Below are 26,968 nucleotides of genomic sequence, written 5' to 3'. Positions count from 1 at the left end.
TGACTACTGGCTCCAGCTCTGTTCCGAGATACAGATAGCAGCTGACACGGGCAACATCAAGGGGATGTATGACGGTATCAAGCAGGCCCTAGGTCCAACACAGAAGAAAATTGCCCCTCTGAAGTCTGCCACAGGCGAGGTCATCCAGGATCGGACGCAGCAGATGGAACGCTGGGTGCAGCACTACTCTGAGCTATATTCCAGAGAAAATGTAGTCACCGAAGAAGCACTGAACAACACTGAGTGCCTGCCTGTGCTGGAAGAGCTTGACAGTGAACCAACCCTAGAAGAACTTCACGTGGCCCTGGACTCCCTTGCCTTTGGCAAGGCACCTGGAAAAGACAGCATCCCTGCTGAAGTCCTCAAGTGCTGCAAAGAGATCATCGTCACTGAGCTGCATGAAATCCTCTGTCTCTGCTGGAGAGAAGGTGGAGTACCTCAAGACATGAGGGATGCAAACATCATCACGCTGTACAAGAACAAAGGCGACAGGGGTGACTGCAATCACTACCGTGGCATCTCTCCTTAGCGTTGTAGGAAAGTTCTTTGCCCGAGTTGCACTAAAGAGACTCCAGGTACTTGCAGAGAGCGTTTATCCAGAATCACAGTGCGGATTCCGAGCCAACAGGTCCACCACTGATATGGTATTCTCCCTTAGACAACTGCAGGAGAAATGCAGGGAACAGCGACAGCCACTCTTTATAGCCTTCATAAATCTCACGAAGGCCTTCGACCTGGTCAGCAGGGATGGCCTCTTCAAGATTCTCCCCAAGATTGGATGTCCACCCAGGCTCCTCAGCATCATCCGATCCTTCCACAAGGACATGAAGGGCTCTGTTGTCTTCGATGGCTCCACATCAAACCCCTTTGTCATCCAAAGCGGCGTGAAGCAGGGCTGTGTTCTTGCACCAACCTTGTTTGGGATTTTCTTCACTGTTCTGCTGAAGCATGCCTTTGGAACTGCAACAGAAGGCATCTATCTCCGGACCAGATCAGACGGAAAGCTCTTCAACCTCTCCAGACTGAGAGCAAAATCCAAAGTCCAGCTGAAATGTCTGCGTGACTTCCTCTTTGCCGACGATGCATCTGTCACTGCCCACTCTGCCAAAGATCTCCAGCAGCTCATGGATCGTTTTAGCAAGGCCTGCCAAGATTTTGGACTGACAATCAGCCTGAAGAAAACACAGGTCATGGTTCAGGATGGACTCACCTCCCTGCATTACAATCTCTGCGCATGAACTGGAGGTTGTCCATGACTTTGTGTACCTTGGCTCAACGATCTCTGACACTCTTTCTCTTGATACCGAACTAAACAAACGCATCGGTAAAGCAGCTACCACGTTTTCCAGACTCACAAAGAGAGTCTGGTCCAACACGAAGCTGACGGAACATACCAAGATCCAGGTCTACAGAGCTTGCATCCTGAGTATACTTCTGTACTGCAGTGAGTCATGGACTCTTTGCTCACAACAGGAGAGGAAACAGTACGCTTTCCACATGCGCTGCCTCCGACGCATCCTCGGCATCACCTGGCAGGACAAAGTTCCAAACAACACAGTCCTGGAACATGCTGGAATCCCTAGCATGTATGCACTGCTGAAACAGAGACGCCTGCGTTGGCTCGGTCATGTCATGAGAATGGATGATGGCCGGATCCCAAAGGATCTCCTCTATGGAGAACTCGTGCAAGGAAAGCGCCCTACAGGTAGACCACAGCTGCGATACAAGGCCATCTGCAAGAGGGATCTGAAGGCCTTAGGAGTGGACCTCAACAGGTGGGAAACCCTGGCCTCTGAGCGGCCCGCTTGGAGGCAGGCTGTGCAACATGGCCTTTCCCAGTTTGAAGAGACACTTGGCCAACAGTCTGAGGCAAAGAGGCAAAGAAGGAAGGCCCATAGCCAGGGAGACAGACCAGGGACAGACTGCACTTGCTCCCGTTGTGGAAGGGATTGTCACTCCCGAATTGGCCTTTTCAGCCACGCTAGACGACGTTCCAAAACCACCTTTCAGAGCATGATACCATAGTCTCTCGAGACTGAAGGTTGCCAACAACAAAACCTTGGCGGCTGCAGCTGTGCTCCGATCCCTGGTTTGCTGGGCAACCCTTTGGCTCTGTCCTAGATCGCAGATACAGGCTCCAACCACATCTACCCACATTGACCACAGGAGCCAGCATGCTGTTGTACAAACAGATGGTAAGGCCACACCTGGAGTATTGTATCCAGTTCTGGTCACCACATCTCAAAAAGGATATAGTGGAAATGGAAAAGGTGCAGAAGAGAGAGACCAAAATGATTTGTTTTGGTCTGGGCTGGGACACTCACATTATGAGGAAAGGCTGCAGCATTTGGGGCTTTTCAGCCAAGAAAAGAGGTGCCTGAGGGGGGACATGATTGAGACATAGAAAATTATACGAGATGGATAGAGTGGATAGAGAGACATTCTTTTCCCTCTCACACAACACCAGAACCAGGGGACATCCACTAAAATGGAATGTTGGGAGAGTTAGGATGGACAAAAGAAAATATTTCTTTACCCAGCATGTAATTAGTCTGTGGAACTCCTTGCCACAGGATGTGGTGATGGCATCTGGCCTAGATGCCTTTAAAAGGGGATTGGACAAGTTTCTGGAGGAAAAATCCATTACGGGTTACAACCCATGATGTGCATGCGCAACCTCCTGATTTTAGAAATCAGCTATGTCAGAAGGTCAGATGCAAGGGAGGGCACCAGGATGAGGTCTCTTGTTGTCTGGTGTGCTCCCTGGGGCCGCTGTGAGATACAGGAAGCTGGACTAGATGGGCCTATGGCCTATCAGCCTATGGCCTGATCCAGTGGGGCTATTCTTGTGTTCTTTTGTTCTTATGATGCCACCATGAGGTGGATGTATATGTAGTTGCCACTGAACTCCTCTCCTCCACACTTCCTTTCCCACTCTATTCCCCCACACCCTTGCTTTTTGAATTAAGAGAGTAAGAGGAGGAGGACCAGCAAAGCTGGGCAGATGAGGCAACTAACACTCTTTTAACCTACCTGACATCAAGAGTCACAACAGGTTCCCCACCATCAATATGAATGATCTGTAGTTGGAAACACCTGGAGAGGTATAAGAGGTATTGCAGCTCTGCCTCTTGGGCAGCCAGTTGGCTAGGAAAGGGCCATTGTCCATGTGGTCTCTATCTTGTGGGTTAATAAAGGTTTCTTCAGACTGTTGTGATGATCAGACTAAATCACACCAGGCAAAACCCACACAGCAGGTGTGGAGCACGAAATTGTGTTGCAAGAGCCAGATAATATATCATTTGATGCCATTGCATTAGGGATGCAACCTTTAGCAATATTATTATTATTATTATTAACCGCCCTGGGTCCCTTTAGAGCCGCCCTGGGTCCCTTTAGGGAGAAGGGCGGGATAGAAATAAAGTTTGTTTGATTATTATTATTATTATTATTATTATTATTATTATTATTATTATTATTATTATTAATGAAAAGTTCACAAAGCGGTTTATAGAGAAAAATCAAATAACTAATGGATCCCTGTCCCCAAAAGGCTCACAATCTAAAAAGATGCAAAAGAATACCAGCAGATAGACACTAGAAAAGACACTGCTGGGGTGAGGAGGGCCAGTTACTCTTCTTCTGCTAAATAAAAGAGGAGCACCCACTTGAAAAAGTGCCTCTTATCCAGTTAGCAGGTTTATACAAGTTGTGTGCCTTGTTATCCACGATTATCCACTGTTACACAGGTTGTGCCTTGTTATCCATTTTGGAACCCCCAGTGGATACCAAATCGGTGGAAAAATAGCTTTAATGACATGCTTACAGGTTTCATGCTCCCCCACTGTCACCCCAGAATGCATTGGTGTAGATGCTATAATGCCGTGTTTCTCAAACTGCAGGCCGGGACCCACTAGGTGGGTCGCCAGCCAAATTCAGGTGGGTCCCCATCCATTTCAATATTTTATTTTTTATTTTTAATATATTGGACTTGATGCTGTCATAGTATGTGAATGCATTTGGGGAAATGTTACAGATCTGTGCTTTTATCAGGTTACTATGTATATGCTTTTAACAATGATAGTAAATGGGACTTACTCCTGGGTGAGTGTGGGTAAGTATTTGCACTAGGGGGGATGGTATCCCTGATAACAGTGTAGAAAAACAAGATGGTATTAATTAACTGCATGGATTGATTTTGTAAGTTACTCAGGGAAACTGCATCTGGCCAGGCCCTCCAAAGTTGCATGCATTGATTGCAAGCATATTTCATCAACTCACTTTCCAAATTATAATGATTAACTAGCTAAAGTTTCTTCAGTCAGCAAGGAGTTGTAAAAATGTGGTTGCATCACATGTACATCTGTTTGGCCTTGTGCAGCACTGGTGCGCCTTCCATCTCATCTTCGCACCTGTTCAGGCCAGTCCCTTGTCCTAGTGATTTTGGTCACTAGTGGTGTCACCCCCCCCCCCAGGGTGTCAATTTACTAACACCTTATTGCAGCTGGTCCAACAAGAAGCTGACGGAACATACCAAGATCCAGGTCTACAGAGCTTGCGTCCTGAGTACACTTCTGTACTGCAGCGAGTCATGGACTCTTCACTCACAACAGGAGAGGAAACTGAATGCTTTCCACATGCGCTGCCTCCGACGTATTCTCGGCATCACCTGGCAGGACAAAGTTTCAAACAACACAGTCCTGGAACGTGCTGGAATCCCTAGCATGTATGCACTACTGAAACAGAGACGCCTGCGTTGGCTCGGTCATGTCGTGAGAATGGATGATGGCCGGATCCCAAAGGATCTCCTCTATGGAGAATTTGTGCAAGGAAAGCGCCCTACAGGTAGACCACAGCTGCGATACAAGGACATCTGCAAGAGGGATCTGAAGGCCTTAGGAGTGGACCTCAACAAGTGGGAAACCCTGGCCTCTGAGCGGCCCGCTTGGAGGCAGGCTGTGCAACATGGCCTTTCCCAGTTTGAAGAGACACTTGGCCAACAGTCTGAGGCAAAGAGGCAAAGAAGGAAGGCCCATAGCCAGGGAGACAGGCCAGGGACAGACTGCACTTGCTCCCGGTGTGGAAGGGATTGTCACTCCCGAATCGGCCTTTTCAGCCACACTAGACGCTGTTCCAGAACCACCTTTCAGAGCGCGATACCATAGTCTTTCAAGACTGAAGGTTGCCAACTATTGCAGCAGTTCTCAAACTTTTAGCACTGGGACCCACTTTTTAGAATGACAATCTGTCCAAGACAGGGAAACTGCATCTGGCCAGGCCCTCCAAAGTCGCATGCATTGATTGCAAGCATATTCATCAACTCACTTTCCAAACTATAATGATTAACCAGCTAAAGTTTCTTCAGTCAGCAGGGAGTTGTAAAAATGTGGTTGCATCACATGTATATCTGTTTGGCCTTGTGCAGCACTGGTGCGCCTTCCATCTCATCTTCGCACCTGTTCAGGCCAGTCCCTTGTCCTCGCAGCACTTCTGAGCACACAGGAAGGAGGAAGAAGTCACACACGGAGGTTTCGTTTTCACACCTTCCCTTACCACCGACAAGGCTAGCAGGTTCTGTGCTTTTCCCCCTTGTGGTTTCTGAGCGTGCACTTCACACTTGCTTACTTAGCAAACAGGTGCAAATGCATCAGAAGAGGAGGCTTTAAACAGAGAAAAATAAGGCTCGGGGGCTATGGCTCCCCAAGAGCGCCTCTCCACTCACTGTTTATCCTGGGCATGCCTCAGTATCCCAAACACCTGACCTCAAGATCTTAGTAAACCTTGCCAAACCTTGAGACATCTCAGAGATAGGAATTTCACATGAAGGGTGTGATGAAGAGAGAAACTTTCTGTTTCCTCATTATCTGGGAACAGTGGCGTCACTAGGGTTCGCGTCACCCAATGCGGGATGCCAGCGCGTCATCCCCCATGCAGTGGGCGGGGCAACACCCAGGTTGGTGGGTGTGAGGATGTACCATCATTCCGCCCCCACTGGTTTTTTGGCTGTACCTTTTGATAGAACAAAGATAGAACACATTCTGCATGAAATTATGCATTGATTGATATGTAACATGCTGGTATTATTCCTCCAAACTGATTTTAGTGATTTTGGTCACTAGTGGTGTCACACACACACACCCCCAGGGTGTCAATTTACTAACACCTTATTGCAGCAGTTCTCAAACTTTTAGCACTGGGACCCACTTTTTAGAATGACAGTCTGTCCAAGACCCACCAGAAGTGATGTCATGGTGGAAGTGACATCATCAGGCAAATTAAAATAAATAAGTATAAATAATTAAAGTAAAACAAATAATTAAATAAGCAGAAGCCAGCCCTGTTCCACCAAGTGAATTTCCTCTGTAGCCTGCCTGCAATAAGACCCCCCCTCCAAAACCAGTAAGGTTTTCAGCCCTACCCAGAGCACAGTTCAATTTAAGAACTTCTGTTTAAACCAGGTCACTGTCAGGATCCACCTGGCTTTGCAAGTCTCAAAAAGGTTCACCTTATCAGCTGTAGCCTCTTTTGATCCTTTTTTTTGTGTGTGTGTGTGGGGGGGGGGAGGCTACCTTCTGGAGCACTTCTTTAGCTCCAAGTGCATAGGATCAGGACCATTCTGGTAGCCTTGCACTCTCCTTCACCTGATCTTCCACACCAGCCAAGGCAGGTTTGCTTACTCATGAGTAAATGCGACTATGAGGCTTAGTTTCACTTTCCATAGGGCTCAATACATTCATCTGCATGGAGGGAGGGACTTCCTTCTCAGGTGTTTTTGGGGGCTGCATTCATTGCATCAGGACCTTTCTGGTGTCTTTGGATTCCTCTCATCCTGCTCTTTCCGAAGGACTAAGGCAAGTTTGCCTGCTCACGAGTAAACGTGCAATACGGCTCACTTTCACTTTCCATAGAGATCCATGCATTTTTTGTTCTCCTGTTTTTTGGCCATAACTTTTGATAGAAAGGAGATATTTCATTCCAGTTTTTTGCCTTGCCTTCAGCTCGACATTCTGCAACCAACGGTATATAATATGATGGGGCTACTCCTAACCACTGTGATTTTAGTGCATCACCCCCCAGTGCGCGTCACCCCCCCCGTGCACATTACCCAGTGCAGACCACACACCCCGCACCCCCTAGCGACACCACTGTCTGGGAATCTTGTCCCTGAACATGAAGAAATGTCCGGAGCTTTTCCCAGCACACACTCCGGCTCCTTCCTTTAATCTTGGGCTCTGATCTCTCACAACAGCTTTTGCCTGGTTTTTACCAGCACAGGTCACCATTGGACTGTTTATGTTTACATTTCTGATAGTGTTTTCAATATAATTTGTATCAGTTTTTATTCTGTAAGCTGTCTTGAGCGATGCTGATGTGGGAGAAAGGCGGGGTATAAATTCTTCAAGTACATAAATACAAAAGAAAATCATTGACTGTCACTTTTTAGGTAATATGATCAGTGCTATACATAAATATACATTTTTCTCAGATTTAACCTGTATGTCAATAAAAATCTCTGTGTGATAAAGAAAAGTCAGTAACGTCTTTTAATTCAGCATAAAAAAAATACCGTTAAGATCAGACAGTTTTTCCTGTGTGCCAAAAATTATTTCGTAGAGCTGTATGATTTGTATTTATTTATTTATTTGTTTATAATGTGCAGTGCAATTGAATTAAATTGCACTGGAACAGGCAGGCCAGGAGGCCACAGACACAGGCCACAGGAAGTACCCGAAGGACAACAAAAATGGTCTCTCTGTGCCCTTAATGTTGCTAAAAGAATTATACTCAAGACTTGGAAGGACAAGTGCCTGCCTGGGGCTTCTCAATGGATGGAGGATCTCCTGGCTCTTTCGATATCAGAATCTGTTGCATATAGAAGACAATTTTTTATAGATAACTTTTTGGATATTTGGAAGTCTTTTCTAGATATTTATGTATAGACCTGCCAGCGATCCTAGTTTTATATATAAGGATATCTGTAATCTGTAACTTTGGCATATTTATTCTTCCTTCTTATAGTCTTTTCTTTTTTTCTCCCCCTCCTTTTTTTTTTTTTTTTGGTTGCTTTATAGGTTTTTTAATATACATACAGCTCCAGCCTATTTATACACAAATTTTTTATACAAGGATTTGACTCAACAGGAATGGCCCCTGTAAATAAGAAGGAATGTGCTGATCCCTGGAGAAGGGGAAAAATGCACCCCTTTAAAATCAATTTAAAAGACTGAACAGTCCTTTAACAATAGCCTCCTTAATAAGAGGGGGGGGCAGCTGGCTGACAATCCATCAACCCTCTCTCTCTCCCTGCCTTCCCCCTGAGCACTGAAAGAAAGATACTTTGCATTGGTGAAGGGAGGGGCTGGCATGAAGCCTTTCTAAGCACTTTGAGAGAGACTGATTGTTGGGTTGCCGTCATAATGACTGTTATCTTACATCACAAAGGTCAGCAAGGCTGTTTTTAAATCACTGGAGCAAAGAAACTATGTTTTTCAAAATTGATTTGCTATAGTGCATTTTTTTGCCATCCACACGAGTGCTTGGAAAGGAACCCATGTAAATAATAATTAGTCTCAACCTGTATATTTTATTATTATTATTATTATTATTATTATTATTATTATTATTATTTTATTAATTTGTACCCCGCCTTTTTGCCCAACGGGCACACAAGGTGGCTAACAAACAATTTAAAAATACAACATGAAAAACAGTTAAAAACAATTTACAATGATTAAAAAGCTAAAAACAAAACAAACCCCGTGGATTTTCATATAAAAAGCAAGAACGCCAGCCAGCCTGTCAACAATTAAAAGCTTTTTGAAATAAAAAGGTCTTCAGTCCACGCCGAAACATTGGCGACGAGGGAGCAGTTCTCAGTTCTAAGGGGAGGGTATTCCACAGTTCGGGGGCCACCACTGAGAAGGCCCTCTTCCTGGCCACCACCCCTCTCACATCTCTTAGTGGCGGCACAGTCAAAAGGGCCCCCCCAGAAGATCTAAGAGCACGGGCCGGATTGTAGGGAAGGAGGTGGTCCCTCAAATACCCCGGACCCGAGCCGTAAAGGGCTTTAAAAGTCAAAATTAGCACCTTGAATTGGGCCCGGAACAGAACCGGCAACCAGTGTAGCCGCCGGAGCAACGGCTCGACAGAGTCAAACCAACGTGCCCCGGCAACCACACGAGCAGCTGCGTTCTGTACTAGTTGTAATTTCCGGACCGTCTTCAAAGGCAGCCCCACGTAGAGCGCATTGCAATAATCTAATCTAGATGTCACTAGGGCATGGGTTACTGTGGCCAGGTCTGCGCAGCTCAGGTACGGTCGCAACTGGCGAATCAGCCGAAGCTGAGCAAAGGCTTCCCTGGCCACCACCGCCACCTGGGACTCCAGGAGCAGCTGTGGATCCAGGAGAACCCCCAAGCTGCGGACCTGCTCCTTCAGAGGGAGTGCAACCCCATTCAGAGCAGGACGATAGTCCAGCACCCGAGCTGTGGATTTCCTAACCAAGAGCACCTCTGTCTTATCCGGATTTAATTTCAGCTTGTTCACCCACATCCAGTCCCTAACCGCCTCCAGACAGCGATCCAGGACCCCAACCGCCTCCTCAGAATCAGGGGGAGATAAAGCTGGGTGTCATCAGCGTACTGGTGGCAACCCACTCCAAACCCCCAGATGACCTCTCCCAGCGGCTTCATGTAGATGTTAAAAAGGTATATCATATTGAATTGTATGATTGTATCTTTTTTATTTTATTATTCATCAATAAAGAAAAGGAAAATATGATTCAGCTGAAAATAAGAGTTAGTCATGGCAGCTGAGCAAAAACCCAAGCCTCTGCCTGTCACAGACAGGGTGCATTACATTATACAGCAGCAGCAGAGTCCCTCGCTGTCGTAAGGTCATTCAGTGAACATTCGGTCCAATCTATTGCCTTTGTGGTGTAAACAGACACCCCTGCCAGATACTAACTGGGTGCACAGGCTAAAACTTGTTGCCTGGTGCAATTGCTACCCCCTGCACCCCCTTAGCTACACCAGTGCGTTCTTCGCCTGCCACTTCCTGGCCTTCCTGGAAAGTGACACTTGCAGCAGCAGCAGAGTCCCTCACTGTCCTTAGCCTCATTCTAGACGCTAGGCCTTGGGCTGCTTCCAATTGGGTCCAAATTGGTTGTTATGTGATAAGGTCATTAAGTGAACACACAGTCCAAACTATTGCCTTTGTGGTGTAAACAGACACTCCGTGCTAGACACTAACTGGCTGCACAGGCTACCGGAGATAGATTGCCTCTTCTTTGAATTAAGAGCCTCTCAGTTGTGTAAACAGTCACTCTGCCGCAGGCTATGAGAGATGCAATTGCCTCATTAAGAGCATATTTATTGTGCTTTGACCACTGTCATTTATGAGGTTTGTCATTAAGCAAATGGTTGTTAAACAGTGCACGCCTGTATAAGGATATATGTGGCATTTTTGTCCTTCCTTATTATAAGAACATAAGAAGAGCGCCACTGGATCAGGCCAAGGGCCCATCTAGTCCAGCTTCCTGTATCCCACAGTGGCCCATCAAATGCCCCAGGGAGTACACAAGACAACAGACACAACCTGCGTCCTGGTGCCCTCCCCTGCATCTGGCAATCAGAGGCAGTCTACCTCTAAAGCCAAGAGCTTGCACATACCTACCATGACTTGTAACCAGTAATGAACTTTTCCTGCAGAAATTCCTCCAATCCCCTCTTAAAGGCATCCAGGCAAGATGCCATCACTACATCCTGTGGCAAGGAGTTCCACAAACTAATTACACACTGGGTAAAGAAATATATTCTTCTGTCTGTCCTAACTCTCCCAACTTTCGTGGATGTCCCCTGATTCTGGTGTTATGCAAATGCTTCCTGGGGCATTATATCTTTCCTTTTTTCTCCCCCTTATTCCTTTATAGGTTTTTTTAAAAAATACATATATACTATTGCATTTTATGATAGTATCTTTTTTATTTTGTTATTCATCAATAAAGTAAAGAAAAAAAGATTCAGCTGAAAACGAGAGGCAGTCGTGGCAGCAGAGCTAAAAACCAAGCCTCTGCCTGGCACAGACAGGGCGTGTTACAGTGTACAGTTTTTCCGGATGGGCAATCATCATTTAGCAACTTAACAAAACCAGCGAAAAATGAGCACCAGGAGAAAAATCAGTTTCAACCAGCTTTCAGTTGTTTCGCTTTGATGGTTCTCACCCTTTCCCAAAAAAGCGGGAGGGGGGGGAAGCAGCTTGCCAAATTTGCAATTGAAACTTGGTGGGAAACTGCTCATCAACATAAGTGTGCAGGAGAACAAGACCCAAACAAAGCTTTAGGGCTGGGACACTGGGCCATGACCCATCCCCTCGTGGATCTCCAGAAAGGAAGGCTAGTCCTGCTTTAGCAGTCTCTTGAACAAGATTAAATTTAAAACATCCCCGATGGATGAAAACTGCAACCACTGGGGAATTAATGTCCGTCCCACGAGATACTGAAAGGCAAACGAAAAGAAGGAAAATGCTGAGCAAGGCTGAGTGAGGCTTTTCTCTGAGCAAGAGGAGTATTTATTATTATTTATTTATTGGAGTTGCAATCTGCCTTTCTCCCTGGGGGGCACCCAAGGCGACTAAGGAGTAGAGTTTGGGGGATGTAATGAGGCCGCAGCCTTATTAGCCAGAACTGGCTTCAAATTTATTCCCTCCCCCCCAGGAAACGCTTGGTTCTGGGAGGAGGCCAGAGGCACAGATGCCCCAAATTCTCTGTTACAGAATTCTCAGCATCCTCACAAGCTGCAGTTCCCAAGGCCCTCGGAGAGGAAACCAACTAATATCAGCAGGGCCGGCCCATCCATGAGGCCAACTGAGATAGCTGCCTTGGGTAGACTGATAGGAGGAACTCGCCTTCATGTGCTCACCGGCTTCTGCTCCCCTCTAATGTATGCCTGAGAATCAGCAGAGCTACTACTGCATTAATGGCACACAAACTGGTAATCGTTCTGCAAGCCCCATATCTCACCTACTGAGGCGAACTGCAGACTCTCCGATTGCATTTTGTAACATGAAAAACAAGTGGAGGTGGGAAATAAACTACCCACAACTAAATAACGTTTGGACTTTGCCCCAGAGGCAGACCAAGAATATGTTGGTGCTTCACATTTTTGTATAGAGGATAAAAAGCAAACAAGGGCTTGCCACTATCCATTAATCCACCTAGCAACTCACACACTGAACTCACCGTAATGCTGTGCTTAAGTGTGCCCGAGGTTCTGTTGGTGAGCCCCACAGTATCCAATGCCTTGTGTGCAAACACATCTGCCGGTATCTTCATAAATCTTACAATCTCGCTAGTCATATTGGAGTCAACAAAACTGGGCAGCACACTCTGCAGAAGGAAGGAGCATTAGAGTGAGTGACCATGTCTGAATCCATTCTTGTCTTCTCCAACTTAAGATTCCTCAGGTCAGGGGCTGGGAACTGCAGCCTGATGTTCAGTTGGCAGAAGGTTCTAGGCTGGAGGTCTAGGCTTCAAGTACTTTTTTCCCAGACCTTGACAATCTGGAGGCTTCATATTCTGACTGCCAATAAATGTGTATGGACTGGCAAAATGCCAATCCAGGTTTTTAGAAGTTACTCTACCATTGGAACCTCTTTGCCAATTCTGTCCCTTTTGTTGCTTCCAGTTCAGAATCACTGGGGAATTAGTGATGGGCTGCCTCTTAATTAGGCAGTTCCTATGTGTGTGTGTGTGTGGGGGGGGGATTAATTGTTGTCTTCCTTTCATTATTATTTTCATTTTTCCTGTTTATAATAAAACAACACTATCACAAAATAATATGAAACAATGGAAGGGAACAAGTAATTAAAGCAAGCTTGCTTCCTCCTCTCCTTGGTCCTGCCCCTGGATACTAAAGTTGGTTAACTAAGGGCGCAATCCTGATTGCACCTTGGGCCAGCGTGGACTTGCACCAGGCCAGGAGGGTTGCAAACATGCCCTTAGTAAATTTGCAACTCCTCAGGAGTCAGCTGGGCCATGGAGGGTGTGAGGTCTCCCTGTGGGGGGAGGGGAGGGCCCACCTGGCCTTTCCGAGGGGGACCCCCTTGTGGAGGCCTCAGAACAGTTCACCAGAAGAAGAGGGGGGGTTGTGTCACCCGGTTCCCCCTCTTTGGGTTGGCAGCATTTGTCAGTCAGGAGCAGGGGCTGCTAGCAGCAGATCCTCCTGCCTGCTCTTCTAACTCCCAACTGCCTTGTCATCCCTGGCCTCCAGGTTTATGTAGGGCAGACCCCCGCTTTGGCCCCTCCCTTTCCCTCACAGGGATGGTACAGAAAGGGCCTGTCTCTGGGACTGCCCTCCCCTGGGATGACCAGCACTCCTCCCCTTCCTCTCTCTGGTTCCCTCCCACCTCCTCTCACCTGGAGCTGCCAGGGTTGTTCCTGAGATGGCTGGGAAGGCTGCTGCCTCTGCCCTGGTCTCTGCCTTTGGGGGGTGGGCTGACCCTGCCCACCTGGGTCCTGTAACTCTGCAGACGATGTTGGGAGGTCCAGCTGGGGGCTCCCGATGTCACAGCCAGGTGCCCTGCCCGCCAAGGCAGGCCCCGGCTGGCTGGGCGAGGGAGTGCTCCCCTTCTCCCCCGAGGCAGGGGAGGGGCGGCTGTCCAGCAGAATTTTGTCCTGTTGAGTGGTCTGCCACAAGTCCGATTGTCCTTTGATTGCTTGGGATAAGAACAGGAGGCTCAATCAACAGTACCTGCACAATGATGCCTTTGGAGCGGTATTCTCCGTCCAATGCTCGGGAGAAGACATCTATAAATACCTGAAAGGGCAGAAAAGTCAGAGTCTGAGGGTGAAAATACCTCTGTGAGCATTCAAGGTGTAGCAACCTCTTCAAAAGAAGGTCTCAATTGACAAGGGCACAATCAAGCTGCATGTTCCACTTATGTGAAAAGTAGATTATTTGAAGGTCATGAAGGACACACAGTGGTAGCAGGAAAGAAAAGAATGGATTTATAGCACTTTCCATGCTGAAAGGATGTATTGGTGACACATCAACACACAATCCTATGTTAGACACAATCATTGTATGCCTGTCCTACTGTCCTTGAAGGCTTCCGTGTGAAAAGCAGGAGGGACTTGGAGTCATTCTGACAAGCAAGAGGACCCATTCTGGGTCCTCCAGTAGTGTCGCTAAGGGGTGCAGGGGGTAGTAATTGTAGTGGGCCACAAGCATAAGGGAGGGCAGCAATCTGAGCTGAACACTAGTGACCAAAATAGTTAAAACTTTGGTTTTATAACACCATCATGTTATACACCATTCAATGTGGAATTTAATGCAGAATACAATGAAACAAACAGCATCAAAATATCTCTATTATATCAAAAGTTACAGCCAAATAACAAAAATAAAAATACAACTGCATTATGTAACAAAAACTATGTTTGGTTAATTCAAAACTGACCATTGAGACTGTTCATTCTGAAAGCCAATTACGTGTTCCTATGATACAGCAGTGAACCAATTAGTTGTTGATATAGGGGGAGCCTGGGGGGGGGGAGGCAGCAGTGCAAGTGGGCAGCGAGCTGCTGGGGGAGGAGGCAGATTTCCCCCCATTTTCACCCTTTTTAAAAGGCCAAGTGTGACGTCACAACCAGGGCATTCTGAGTTCAGCACTGGGCTACATGATCCTTAGCTACGCCACTGGAGTCCTCTCTCACCCTGTGTGTGACATCTTCCCCATCCATTGGGAAGGGAAGGATCCGGAAAGATCAGCCACAACAAGAAAATCACCAGTCGTCTTAACAGAAGAAGAAAAAGCTCAGTCAATGGCTCCTCCTATCTTGTATCATCCTGTGTTCAAGCCCTTTGAGTTCTTCAGCTTGCAGGAGGGCATCTCAAAACAGGGCACACCTGAGCAGCCTTTCATATGGCAGGTGTAGCCCCGTAGAAATGCACTCATTCCTGTAGTTCTTACTCTTTTTCTGCTTAAGCTAGGAACACACCAGCAAGTTTTTCGTGCACAACCAGTCAACTGCCCCTCCAACCCAAGCCACCTCTTTCCCATCCAGAGAAGCTGCAGGCATGGTGGGAAAAAGACAGAAGAAACCCCCTGGAAGTAATATTACTATCACTCAACTGACTGGGAGCTGACACCTTTCCCTTCAGCAGGCCACAGAACTGCACCAGAAAAATATGTCCTATTGACAGCCTGAACCTGAAGATATAGGGTTACAGAGGTGTACATGCTACTCACCTTGGATGCAGAATATATCTGTTGCAGGGGGATAGGACGACGGGCAAATATCGAAGACATGTTTATGATAATCCCCTTCTTCCTACAGAGAGAGTCAATCTGGTGAGTTACAGCAATATCTGCCCTTCCCTAAGGAATCCAATGCAAACCAAGATTCTCCAAAATATTCCAGAGGCAACAGGCAGGGATGCCTTTACAGCAATCAAAAAGCCCTTGTGGCACCAGAAAGACTGTGACCCCAAGGACTGGAAAAGAGCAAATGGAGACAAGCAAATGTCTATTTCTAGCTAAGTACGTTACATCAGTGCTTCTAAGTTATGTGATGTGGCCAACCAACCATTTTGGGTTCAATGTGCCAGGGACCAGAACCATCTCTGTGCTTCATAATGAAGTCTTTTTATCTGATCACTCCTCCTTAGATAAGGTGGCTAATACACAAGGTAGCAGGTTAGTTGGGTTAATGTCATCTTTTCAGTTAACTTGCTTTCATGGCAGTTTTTTGGATAACTCAAAGGGTTATTTCACTTACTTAAAAAACAGTAGGGCAGCAAGTGTCATTGATTATATTTTTTGTTCCACCATTTTATTATTATTATTTTATTATTAACAGTATTTATATACCGCTTTTCAACTAAAAGTTCACAAAGCGGTTTACAAAGAAAAATCAAATAACTAAATGGCTCCCTGTCCCAAAAGGGCTCACAATCTAAAAAGATGCAAAAGAATACCAGCAGACAGCCACTAGAACAGACAGTGCTGGGGTGAGGTGGGCCAGTTACTCTCCCCCTGCTAAAAAAGGAGCACCCACTTGAAAAAGTGCCACTTACCCAATTAGCAGGGGTAATTATCTTACCCAATTAGCAGGTAATGCCTCTTACCCAATTAGCAGGTTATTATCTTTTAAGCTGAACTATGACATCTTAGATCGTCCTGATAGTGATCATTACCTGTATATCTCTCTATATCGACAGAAATCCCTCAGCTGCCTTCTATTTCCACTGATTGGGCTGAGAGGACTATTGTTGTGGGGAAACCATTGAAATGGTCCCCCACTATGGATTTATCAATCCGGGAATTATTAAACAGTCCTAATCTTGTGGTTTTGCATAGGGACGTTGTTAAAGGAGACATGGATCCTATAGAAAGCCTTAACTATATTACTTCAATGTTAAGGCCTTTATTAGTTCAGAAGACACGGGAACCTGGTTCTGCCCCCTACCGGGGTAGCTGGTTTGATAAGGAATGTAGATTGGCCAAAAAACGTCTGACTCGATTGATTAGGAAGACAAGACAAACTCGGCTAGTTTCAGATTTAGATGCTTCGACCCAATGTCGTTCAACTTATAAGGAACTTCTGAAACAAAAAATGAGTGCACATATGTCAGCTCAGTGGAAGGAATTGGGGAAGGCTGTCGTGGAAAAGAATGAAAAAAGTTTTGGTCTTTAATTTCACCTCCCAATTTGGGTCTTAGCTGTAAAATGAATGACTGTATTGCTGCTGGTACATGGTGTTCATATTTTAGTAATATATTTGATAGTGACGCCAATGCCAGGCAAAATGATGTTAGCAATAGCCAGTCGCTTTTGGCATTAACACCAGAATGGCCCCCAGTCACAGAACAGGAAGTAGGTGAACTTATAGATGCTCTAGCAACAGGAAAAGCACCTGGAGAGGACATGATTCCTCCCAAGGTGTATAAGACCAATATTGAATGGTGGACCCCTCTCCTTGCCAAATTATTTACTTACATTAATGCTGCAGGACTTTTCCCGGAAGGCTGGAGGCAGAGTATTATTTTTCCAGTTTACAAAAAAGGGGATAATTCTAACCCCCAGAATTATCGCCCAATTAGTTTACTGGACATTAGTTCTAAGATCTACTGTCGTTATCTCCTTCAGAAGCTGGTAAAGTGGGTTGAGGAAAGTGATATTTTACATCAAGAACAAGCTGGGTTTAGGAAAGGCCATTGTACAGTGAATCAAATCTTTGTCCTTCACCATTTAATTTGTAAATATACAAGCAAATGGCTATTTGCAGCATTTATAGACTTTTCCTCTGCATTTGATACAGTCCCTAGGGATCGTCTATGGGATAAGCTTGCTGGGACTAATATTGATAGGAGGCTGCTGCTCTTAATGCAGGAATTATATACTAATACTACCTTGAGGGTAAGGATTAATGCAGATGGAAGATTGACGGAGGAAATTTGTTCTACCAAAGGTGTTAGACAAGGGTGCTTGTTGGCCCCACTTCTTTTCAACCTTTATATTAACAACATTGTAAACTTTCTAACTCATGCAGATCATTTCCCCCCTTCAATTGGAAACCTTAAGATTGCAACCCTTCTTTATGCGGACGACATTGTTTTATTATCTTTGAATAGGAAAGGGCTTAAGAGAATTTTAAACAAGCTACAAGATTTTAGTGATTCGGAGCAATTGAGGGTGAATTACGCCAAATCTAAAATAGTGGTTTTTGGCAAGCGTTCACCTAAATTTAGTTGGACTTTGGGTGATCGCAAGATTGAACAAGTTCCTGCCTTCAGATATTTGGGTGTATTCTTTGACAAAAGAAATAGCTGGAAATCCCAACTTCAAAATGTTAAAACATTAGCACAAAAATCAAGCTATGCCTTACTAAAATTTTTCCATTCCAGAGGAGGCAATTTGGTAATTCCAGCTTAAACGTTTTTCGGGAAGAGTAATTTCTCAAATGTTATATGGTATAGAGATCTGGGGTATAAAGCAGAACAATGTACACATTCCCAAAGTTGTTCAAAATAAATTTTTGAGGCACATTTTGGCAGTTCCCCCATCTACTCTGGCAGCATTTCTCAGAATGGAGACAGGTATGGTATCTATAAAGGCCAGGGCTGCCGTAGCCATAATTTCTTATTATAAAAGAGTGTTGAACATGCCGGAAAATCGTCTTCCTAAACTCTGTTTGGCTGAGCAGTGGAGAAGAGGAGATTGGGCTACTTTGGTGCAAATGCTCTTAAAATCTAAAGCTCTTTCTACTGACAATTTTGTCTTTTCTGAAATTAAACAAGTGCTGAGGGAATGGATGTTCAAACTGGATAATGATCAGGACTTAGATATAGTAAGATCTTCAAATTGTTCTCAGCTGTATCGTTTCCTGAAACCAAGTCACTCAAGAGTGCAATATTTATATTCACTTACCTTTGCCTCTTTGAGAAAGGCGTTTACTGAACTGCATTTCCAAACCATGCCAACGGCAGTTCTAGATGGCAGATATTTGTCCATTCCCAGGCATTTGAGCTTTTGTATTTGTGGAGCAGGACAGATCGAGGATATTGTACATTACCTGCTTCATTGCCAGCTTTATTAAAACCCTAGGGCAGACGTGCGCAAGATGTCGATCGCGATCGACCGGTCGATCGCCAAGCAAAATCCGGTCGATTGCACGCCGAGCCTCCCGTCCGCCATGTTGAAAGGGGTGGGAAAGAGCCCTGGAGCTTCCTGATTGGCCCAGCGCCACAGAGTGTCCCGGATGTGATGGTGGACCAATTGGGAAGCTGCAGGGCTCTTTCCCGCCCCTTTCAACATGGCAGGCCAATCAGGAAGCTCCAGGGCTCTTTTCCACCCCTTTCAACATGGTGGGCCAATCGGGAAGCTCCAGGGCTCTTTCTTGCCCCTTTCTGTGCAAGTCTTTTAAACAACTTAAAATTGTTTAAAATTTTAAAAATGCGGGAGCCCGTGGCCGGCGGGGACGCTCTGGTTGCTGCTGCTGCCCCCCGCGGGCGCTGCCATCCCTGCCTCGGGAGCCAGGCGCTGTGAGGCTGCGGCCGGCGGGAGGGCGAGCACCGCCGGAGGCACCGCCGAGACCCCCTCCCTGGGGACAGGTAAGGGGAGCCTGGGAGGAAGCATGGCGCGGCTGGGCTGCGCTGCCTCATGTCGCCGCCTTCCTCCCGAGGCTGGGATCGGCCCTGCGGCGCCCTCGGAGAACTTTTCCTGCTCCCAGAGGGTGAGCTGAGCAGGCACCTTGGGGCAGAGGGAGGGCGGGTGGGGAAGAGGGTGTGGGGCTGCCTCCGTTGCCCTCCTGGTGGGCTCCCCAGCCGCTCCCCTGGCCCCACACCTGGTGTCCCCCCACTTCCCATCACCCCCCCAAGTTGCTCTCCTGGAGGGCTCCCCAACCCCTCCCCCTGGCCCCACACCTGGTGTCCCCCCACTTCCCATCACCCCTCCAAGTTGACCCCCTGGAGGGCTCCCCAGCCGCTCTCCTGGCCCCACACCTGGTGTCCCCCCACTTCCCATCACCCCCCCAAGTTGCTCTCCTGGAGGGCTCCCCAACCCCTCCCCCTGGCCCCACACCTGGTGTCCCCCCACTTCCCATCACCCCTCCAAGTTGCCCCCCTGGAGGGCTCCCCAGCCGCTCTCCTGGCCCCACACCTGGTGTCCCCCCACTTCCCATCACCCCCCAAGTTGCTCTCCTGGAGGGCTCCCCAACCCCTCCCCCTGGCCCCACACCTGGTGTCCCCCTACTTCCCATCACCCCTCCAAGTTGCCCCCCTGGAGGGCTCCCCAACCCTTCCCCTTGGCCCACACATGGAGTCACCCCACTTCTCATCACCCCCCAAGTTGCCCCCCCGGAGGGCTCCCCAACCCCTCCCTGTGGCCCCACACATGGAGTCACCCCACTTCTCATCACCCCCCAAGTTGCCCCCCTGGAGGGTAGATCTCTGGGCCTTGCTGGGTTTCAAAGTAGCTCTCGAACCCAAAAGTGTGGGCACCCCTACCCTAGGGTAAGATTTTTGGAGCCAATTTTGGCTACCCTTCAAGGGGAGAACACACAAATGAAATTGTGTTGGTTACTTTCCCATTGTGACCCATTGGTCACTTATAGCTTAGCGCTGTTTGCCAAAGCTGCCAGAACTATTCGTGCCAACTACTTGGGGGAAATAGCGGTAGATTGTAAAGGAGATTCCTTAATATGATGGGTGTAGGTGCCTTTGTGCTTGATTTTGACCTAATTTTATCATTTTATCGTTGTTTCTATTTTGATGTATACTTGGATCCATATATTTTATCTTATCTCATTGTGATGGCTTTTAGCTAATACAATAAACTATTTTGACTATTTTGACATCTGCTCATGATACTTTTTTCCTATACTGTTGACAACCCCAATCAAAATCCAGTTTCCTTGGAGGAAGCAGAAGCCCTCACAGGTGTCATTCTGGAATACTGTACAGGCAGATTCTGAGGGGTGCAGATTCCCTCCTCGCCTACCTGGCAACCATCTGAGGAAGGATGATCTGTGTCATCTAGGAAAACAAGAGCAGTGACACACAGTCAGTGATGGGAAACGGGGCCCAAGCACCTTCCCCTTCCATGTCCCGTTTCCATCCATACATCACCCACCTTCAATGTTGAAAGTATATTGCAGTTCACCAAGTCAGGTATAAACTGTAAGAGAAGGAAAAGAAGTGTGACTGTCTTGGTTGTTGTCTTGTCACAAAGCTTCTGGCAGCTGATGAGAGACCAAGGGGGCCTTGACTTTCCAGACCACCTTGGCATCTCTCCACAGCCTTTGGAGCGTCACAGGACACTTCAGCTAGTAAAAGGTGGAGAGAAAGAGCGGCCACAGTCTGAATTTGACAGAAGTAGAGCCTGAGTCTACTTGAAGACTTGAATTCAAGGTTTGTTTTAAAATGTATTTATTTTAGTTAAGCTCCACTTTTCAATCAAAATAGTGTCCTAAAAAAGACCTACTTCCTTGGTCACGGCGTTTACTGGCTCCTCCATGCAAGAGAGGGAAGTTTCAAAAACAAGACAAAGGCACAAGAAGGCCCCACCCCTGGCACCCCGTGTGCCCGCCCCCGGGACCGCCCTCCCCCTCCCAATAACGCCCCTCCCGCCCCCTCCTCACACCCCCATGCCTACGTTTGCCGCTTATGTCAGTGTGCTCGCTTATGTCAGGTTTCTCCCTCCACGCATTGGCACATCTGGATGCGCTGACCTAGCTCCCACTCACGGAGGCGCAAACATGCTTTACGGCACGTTTGTGACCCTCCAGGGCACCTATGTCGGCATGAGTGCCGGTTAGGATTGCGCCCTTAATGTGTGGCCCTATTTGCAGCAACAGAATGGCAACCTCTCTGAACATTGTTTCCAAGAAGGTTAGAATTCCACACCATATTTGCTCTAGGAAGGGGAGCCCAGCAGCTCAGGGTCAGTGATTAAAAAGGCCCAGTGTTGGGGGGGGGGGATGTAAGGGCACTTTCCAACTCAACCTGAGAAGAGCCCCATTACATGCCTGCTTGAGACCTGTGAAATATGGGGTGGTGGACAGGGGAGCCACAAACGAGCACTGTACTTTCTACTTCACACGCTCAGCTGATTGCAACCCAGGGATGGCAGCCAACATGTCACAATGCACTGAGCCACCAACTGTGTGCAGGGGAGATTGCACAAATGGCGGTACCTGATGACAGGCAGGGAGGTGCCAGGCGGTCTTTGGCTGAGACCAAACTCACCTTGTCAATGTCAGGGAGGTCTAGAAAACGCAGTGGCAGAGGAACGTTCATGCCAACATTGTTCACTGTAAAAAGAGTGAGCAGAGGGTGAGTTGTCACACAGACACAGAAGGCCAGTGGGTCAGAGCCACCACCCTTCCGCCTTCGCTCAGCAACAAAGCAGAGGAGCACAAAGAGACCTCAGGCACATACTTCGAGACAACAGGCTGGAATGTGGGTTGAAATTAGAGGCCACCTGTATTGGAATCGCAGAAGATCTGGCCAGGAGGTAGATGTGGTATCAGCAGTGGCCCCTTTAAGGGTAAGGCCTGGGCACCCAGCAGAGTGTGCTGCACAGCTGCAGCCACTTGAAGGGAATAGACCCCTCAGGCATAAAAGCACCTGATGAAGGGAGTGTTTGGTGTGGGTAGCAGAAGGTGGGAAGCTTGAGGAAGGACAGACTGGAGAAATGGACTGAGGAATTGATGGCTAATAGACTGCTGGAACTGCTGATGGACTGATGTGTGAATGGACTTTGGAAGCTGCTGGAGCAGAAACTACTGGAGACACTAAGACTGGTATTTGGCTGCTGTGCCCAAGATCTGCTGAGGACCAAGGGGCTGCTGTAGTGGCGGGAGGCTGCTGGCAGGAAGGAGGACCTCTGTAGGTTAAACAGGCAAGCTACCCTGGTGGTAGGGTTCAGCAGTACTGCAGGGCAGAACCAGGGTCACTTTTGAGGAAAGAAGGGGAGCTAATTAGCTAAAAGTGGGCATAGTTCTCCAGGCAGAGCTTGGACTGGGAATCTGGCAGAACACCACCAGACTGATGCAACCACAACATGTTCAAATGAAAAAACTAGAGACATCTTTAGAAAATGGACCCTCTGTCAGATCACCAGGGGAGGATAGCCCTTGCTTTCCCGATAGCAGAGTGGCATGGGAGTGTAGGGAAAGAGCACAAGAAGCAGGCGATCCCAAACAGAGCCAAAGAAGCAGCCACAGGCTTGTTTGTTGCAGAATTGTATTGGTGAAGGAGCAGGCAGAAGAGTAGTCAGTCAAACGGTCCAGAAGTCAGGGATACAGCAGGTCACAGTCACGATAAAGCACAGTCCCAGCCACAGAACAAACCAGCAACACGACACACAGACACTCCACCACAGCAACCCACACCTGAAGTCTGCTCTTGCCCCCATATATACCGGGGCCAGCCAATCAGAGTAGGGCGACCTCATAGTCACAAGACAGTCTTGAGACCCACTCTGATTGGCTGTCCAGTGGTGCATTGCACCATTCCTCCATAGCCTACGTGACTCAGCACACATTTCTCCCAGCTCACATGGCTCGCACCTGCAACAGGTGCAGCTGATTACCAATCACATACAGTGGTGCTGTTCCTTTAATTTACATTTCATATGAGGCCTGGACATCAAGGCCCCTCCTGCCACATCCTGGCTCACAACAATTCAGGGCTTGGATGCCAAAGGCCTGACACCCTCTCCCCATTTTGATATTCTCTGACTCTCTGTGGGAGGGACTTCCAGTGATTTCTCCACTGCTTGCTGGACATACAGCTCACTCCTATCTTGCGCTGGAACAGGCAAGTCCAGCCAAGATTGGGGTCAGAAGTGGCTCAGCAGGAGGCAAGGGGAAACTCTTCCCCTTACTCCCAGGTAAGCCACCACGGCCCCAGTGAGGCCCCAGTGACTTGTGTCACCTCAGCACCTATTGTGCTGTTAGGATTGTGCGCATAGAGTGCATGTTGCTTTACTAAAAAACTTAATAGAAAGTATAAATAGGAAAAGGTGCATATACCGAGAATGCCACCTCAGGAGGTGGCACAAGTCTGAGGAGAACGGAGCAGCTTCAAGCTCTTCCTCACTGCCCAGGGAACGGGGTTGTTATCCATCATAACAGCTGGGTCCCAGCCCTGCCTCCTGCTCCCTGCCCACCCTCCACCCGCCCTCCCACCACCTCAGAACCCCTCCCTCCTGCCTCCTCCTGCCCTCCCCAGGCCTGGGCATTGGCCAAGCTTGGCTGATGCAACCCTCCCTCCCCATGTTGGTGAGGAGGCAGGATGCAGCCTCCGTGGGCTGGCACGCAACCCAGCACCGGCCCAGCCGACTCCCGAGAAGGCGCTAACGTGTGCTACCCTCCTGGGCTGGGACTGGTGCTGGCCTATTGTGCTGTTAGGATTGCTCCCATAGTGTACATGACGCAAGATTAAAAAGCTTAATAAAAAGTATAAATAGGAAAAGGTGCATATACCCAGAATGCCAATCTCCAGGCCCTGCAGAGCATCTCGAATCGGCTCATAGCTTTCCGATCCCTCGGCGAAATCCATCTGGATGACTCTGGTGCTTCGGCTGTGCTGTTCCTCTGGGAAGTGAAGGCAAAGAGATGCTGGAACTCCTTGCCAGAACAGGTCACTAGACCAACAGGCAGACTTAGGAACACTGAGCAGTTGTCTGACACATGCAGGTGTCCAGTCTTGCAGGGGTCCGAACAGCCTGTCCGGTTATGTCTCTGAAGCAGAACAGCCAAATCCTAACTAACTTTCTGTGCCGAGATGCAGTGGCACCAGTACGGCCTCCACTGTATCCAGCATGGAAAGAGAGGCAGCTGGAGGTCTCCCTGATGTTAGGAGACACCTGTTCCCTTGCCCTGAAGTAAGCAGCCACTGCCGCGATGGAAGTACTTGGATCTGCACCAGTATAGCTCAAGTCCAAAGAGCCATATGTCGGTGTTTCAGGCCTGGGAAGGGGGATAAGATCAAACAGGAGCCTATGCCGCTGTCTATGCCCCCTCCCAGTGCTGGTCTGCCCTCCCCATCCCCCACTACCGCCCTCCCCCCTTATAATGCACACTCTTCCTGTAACAAAAAACAACGAGATAGCAAAAGAACAGCATACTTATCAATCTATCATCATAAAACAAACAACCTTCAACATGGCTCCAACTTTCTGTGTCAGTAATTACTTTAATTACTTTAATTAATTCTTTTCTTTCAGGATCCCAGAGTCTGGAAAGAGTCCCATTTCTGAGAGCTGGACCCAGCAGCTTGCCCAGTAACCTCCACCTCCCAGGTGCAGCTTCTCACTTACCAATTTCAGCAGCCACCTGCTTCAGCTTTTCCAGGGAGCGGCTGATGAGAACCACGTTGAGGCCCCTCTTGGCAAGCTGGAAGCCCAAGAAGGAGAGTCAGGAGATCAAAGGGTTAGCTGCAAAGGACTAGCTGCAAAGGACTAGTTGCAAAGGGCTAGGAAAGGCCAATCACCAAGTGTGAAAGTGCCTGCTGTGCTCCTTTTCCTGTCGGAAGGTTCCTGGATTACTTGTGTCTTTCTCTTTGCTTACACCTTGAACGTACATGAACCTAAGCATGCCCAAGAGGACCCTTCTAAGATCCTTTCAAACATTATAGTCCACTCACCTCATGCGCGTAGGCTTTTCCAATCCCCGCCGTGGCTCCGGTTACCACTACAAAGGAGGCAGAAAGGACAAGCTATGAACAAGAGGAATGTCACCCGGAAGAGTTTCACTCAAGAAGTTCAATCCTTGTCAGAAATCCAAAGAACTTCCTAAGTTCATCATCTGAGGACCCCTTTGTGACAATGGCTTCTGCATGAAGGTCATTTCAGTGCAGGAAGAGGTGCCAACTGCATTACATACAACCCGTGGAACCCCAGGTGCACATGTCCACCCCTGCAAAGTAAGAGTGCTGGGGATACAGTCAGAGCTGGACACAAACCCCAGGAGACAGATTTGGTGAAGGAGCCAGGCTGCAGGATCGGGTTGGAGTAGTGTTGGGTTTGAGTGAATAAGTGCTGGGACAACATGATGAATGCGCAGACAGAGGAGATGGAAGAATGGGTGAGAACAAGAATAGGGACTTGATAACAAGGCAAACCCAGACCGTGTGCCAATAAGTGCAGGATCCAATTTCCTGAGCCAATTGAGGGTCAGAGTTTTTAGTCCATTAATTAAATCTGCACCAATATCCATCCAAACAAGACCATCATTTGGAAGATAAAAGGCAGGCTCTCCTTGTTTTGAGAGGATGCATTCCTGAGTCTCAGCAGGCATCATCTCAAGAGTGGTGATCTGCTTTTGGCTTCCCCTCTGCCATGGTTTATAGCAACATGTATTCTAAGAAGTCATTTCTTTTAAATGTCTTGCTCAATTAACCCATTTCTGCCCAGCTCACAGGTATGCACATTTGATCACTTGCATACATGCAACATTGGGCAGAAATGACTGAATGAATGCATTTTTTAAGTCAATCTAAAGGTCTTCAGAGATGAATCTAACTTATTAATCAATGAGCTGCGGGGAACCTGCACAGGATTCAGCCTCTGTTCCATTCCCCATGAGATGATGGCACAAAAGAGGCACTCACCTGCCCAAGGTCCATAGCTGGCCAGGTCTACCCCTTTCCACTCTTTTGACAGCACATAAATCCTCAACCGATGTCCCACGCCACAAGCAGCTTGCCAAAGGAGACAGAGAACAGTTATAATTCCGAGGATAGACAGTGCCAGGTTGAGATAGAACGTGCTGTTGGAAGTCATTGCTTCTCTTTTTCAGCAGCATACACTGTCCCTGATCAGACAGCTTCACGAGAGATGGAGCACAAGCAGGCTCTTTTATTCTTCTATCTCAGGGAGGTGCCTGCAGAGTTGCTAAACCTCTAGGAAGGTGCTGGAGTTGCCAGGAATCTGCAACAATCCCTAGGTGACTTTTGAAAACCATGCTGGAGATTTCAACAGGGGCTGCAGGAATTTCCAATGTAACATCACTTGCAAAGACTTGCTAGAGAGGCCAGGATTTGTTACCCAACTTTCCTCCTGGGTAAGTATGCATTGGACCGGGGGGGCGGGGGGCAGAATATGCCACACTTGCTGAAAGTCTTTTTATTCCCACTATGTATACATATGTTCCATATGTATTTTCCATGTACCACATGCTGCGATACAAGGATATCTGCAAGAGGGATCTGCAGGCCTTAGGATTGGACCTCAACCTTGGCCTCTGAGCGTCCCGCTTGGACTGTGCAGCATGGCCTCTCCCAGTTTGAAGAGACACTTGGCCAACAAACTGAGGCAAAGAGGCAAAGAAGGAAGACCATAGCCAGGGGGACAGACCAGGGACAGACCACACTTGCTCCCAGTGTGGAAGGAATTGTCACTGCCAAATCAGCCTTTTCAGTCACACTAGAAGTTTTCCAGAACCAGGTCCGCTAAATATTCC

The 26,968-nt window shown here is 47.7% G+C and overlaps 1 protein-coding gene across 1 annotated transcript; it reads right to left on the bottom strand.

Moving 5' to 3' along the window:
- Positions 1 to 11,020: 11,020 nt before the first annotated feature.
- Positions 11,021 to 26,132, bottom strand: LOC136661072 (very-long-chain 3-oxoacyl-CoA reductase-like). The gene is made up of 11 exons (XM_066638093.1): positions 26,118 to 26,132; positions 25,152 to 25,223; positions 24,826 to 24,901; positions 23,990 to 24,100; positions 21,747 to 21,811; positions 20,632 to 20,676; positions 20,500 to 20,534; positions 15,250 to 15,331; positions 13,749 to 13,814; positions 12,239 to 12,385; positions 11,021 to 11,074 (listed from the first exon to the last, which is right to left on the bottom strand). The coding sequence occupies exons 1-11, from the start codon at positions 26,130 to 26,132 to the stop codon at positions 11,021 to 11,023; spliced, it is 768 nt and encodes a 255-aa protein (XP_066494190.1).
- Positions 26,133 to 26,968: the final 836 nt, after the last annotated feature.

This window comes from Tiliqua scincoides, chromosome 10 (assembly GCF_035046505.1).
Source record: "Tiliqua scincoides isolate rTilSci1 chromosome 10, rTilSci1.hap2, whole genome shotgun sequence".
NCBI classification, from domain to species: Eukaryota; Metazoa; Chordata; class Lepidosauria; order Squamata; family Scincidae; genus Tiliqua; species Tiliqua scincoides.
The sequence above is the reverse complement of the archived record's forward strand: the minus strand, read 5'-3'. Positions and strand labels throughout refer to the sequence as shown.

What these genes read in the sequence shown, in the direction of transcription:
- LOC136661072 (XM_066638093.1), bottom strand. An exon ending in CCTGGAGATTGGCATTCTGG is followed by an intron (nt 21,812 to 23,989) that starts GTATATGCACCT and finishes CTCTTTTTACAG; the next exon opens with TGAACAATGTTGGCATGAAC. An exon ending in ACCTCCCTGACATTGACAAG is followed by an intron (nt 20,677 to 21,746) that starts GTGAGTTTGGTC and finishes CTTCTCTTACAG; the next exon opens with TTTATACCTGACTTGGTGAA.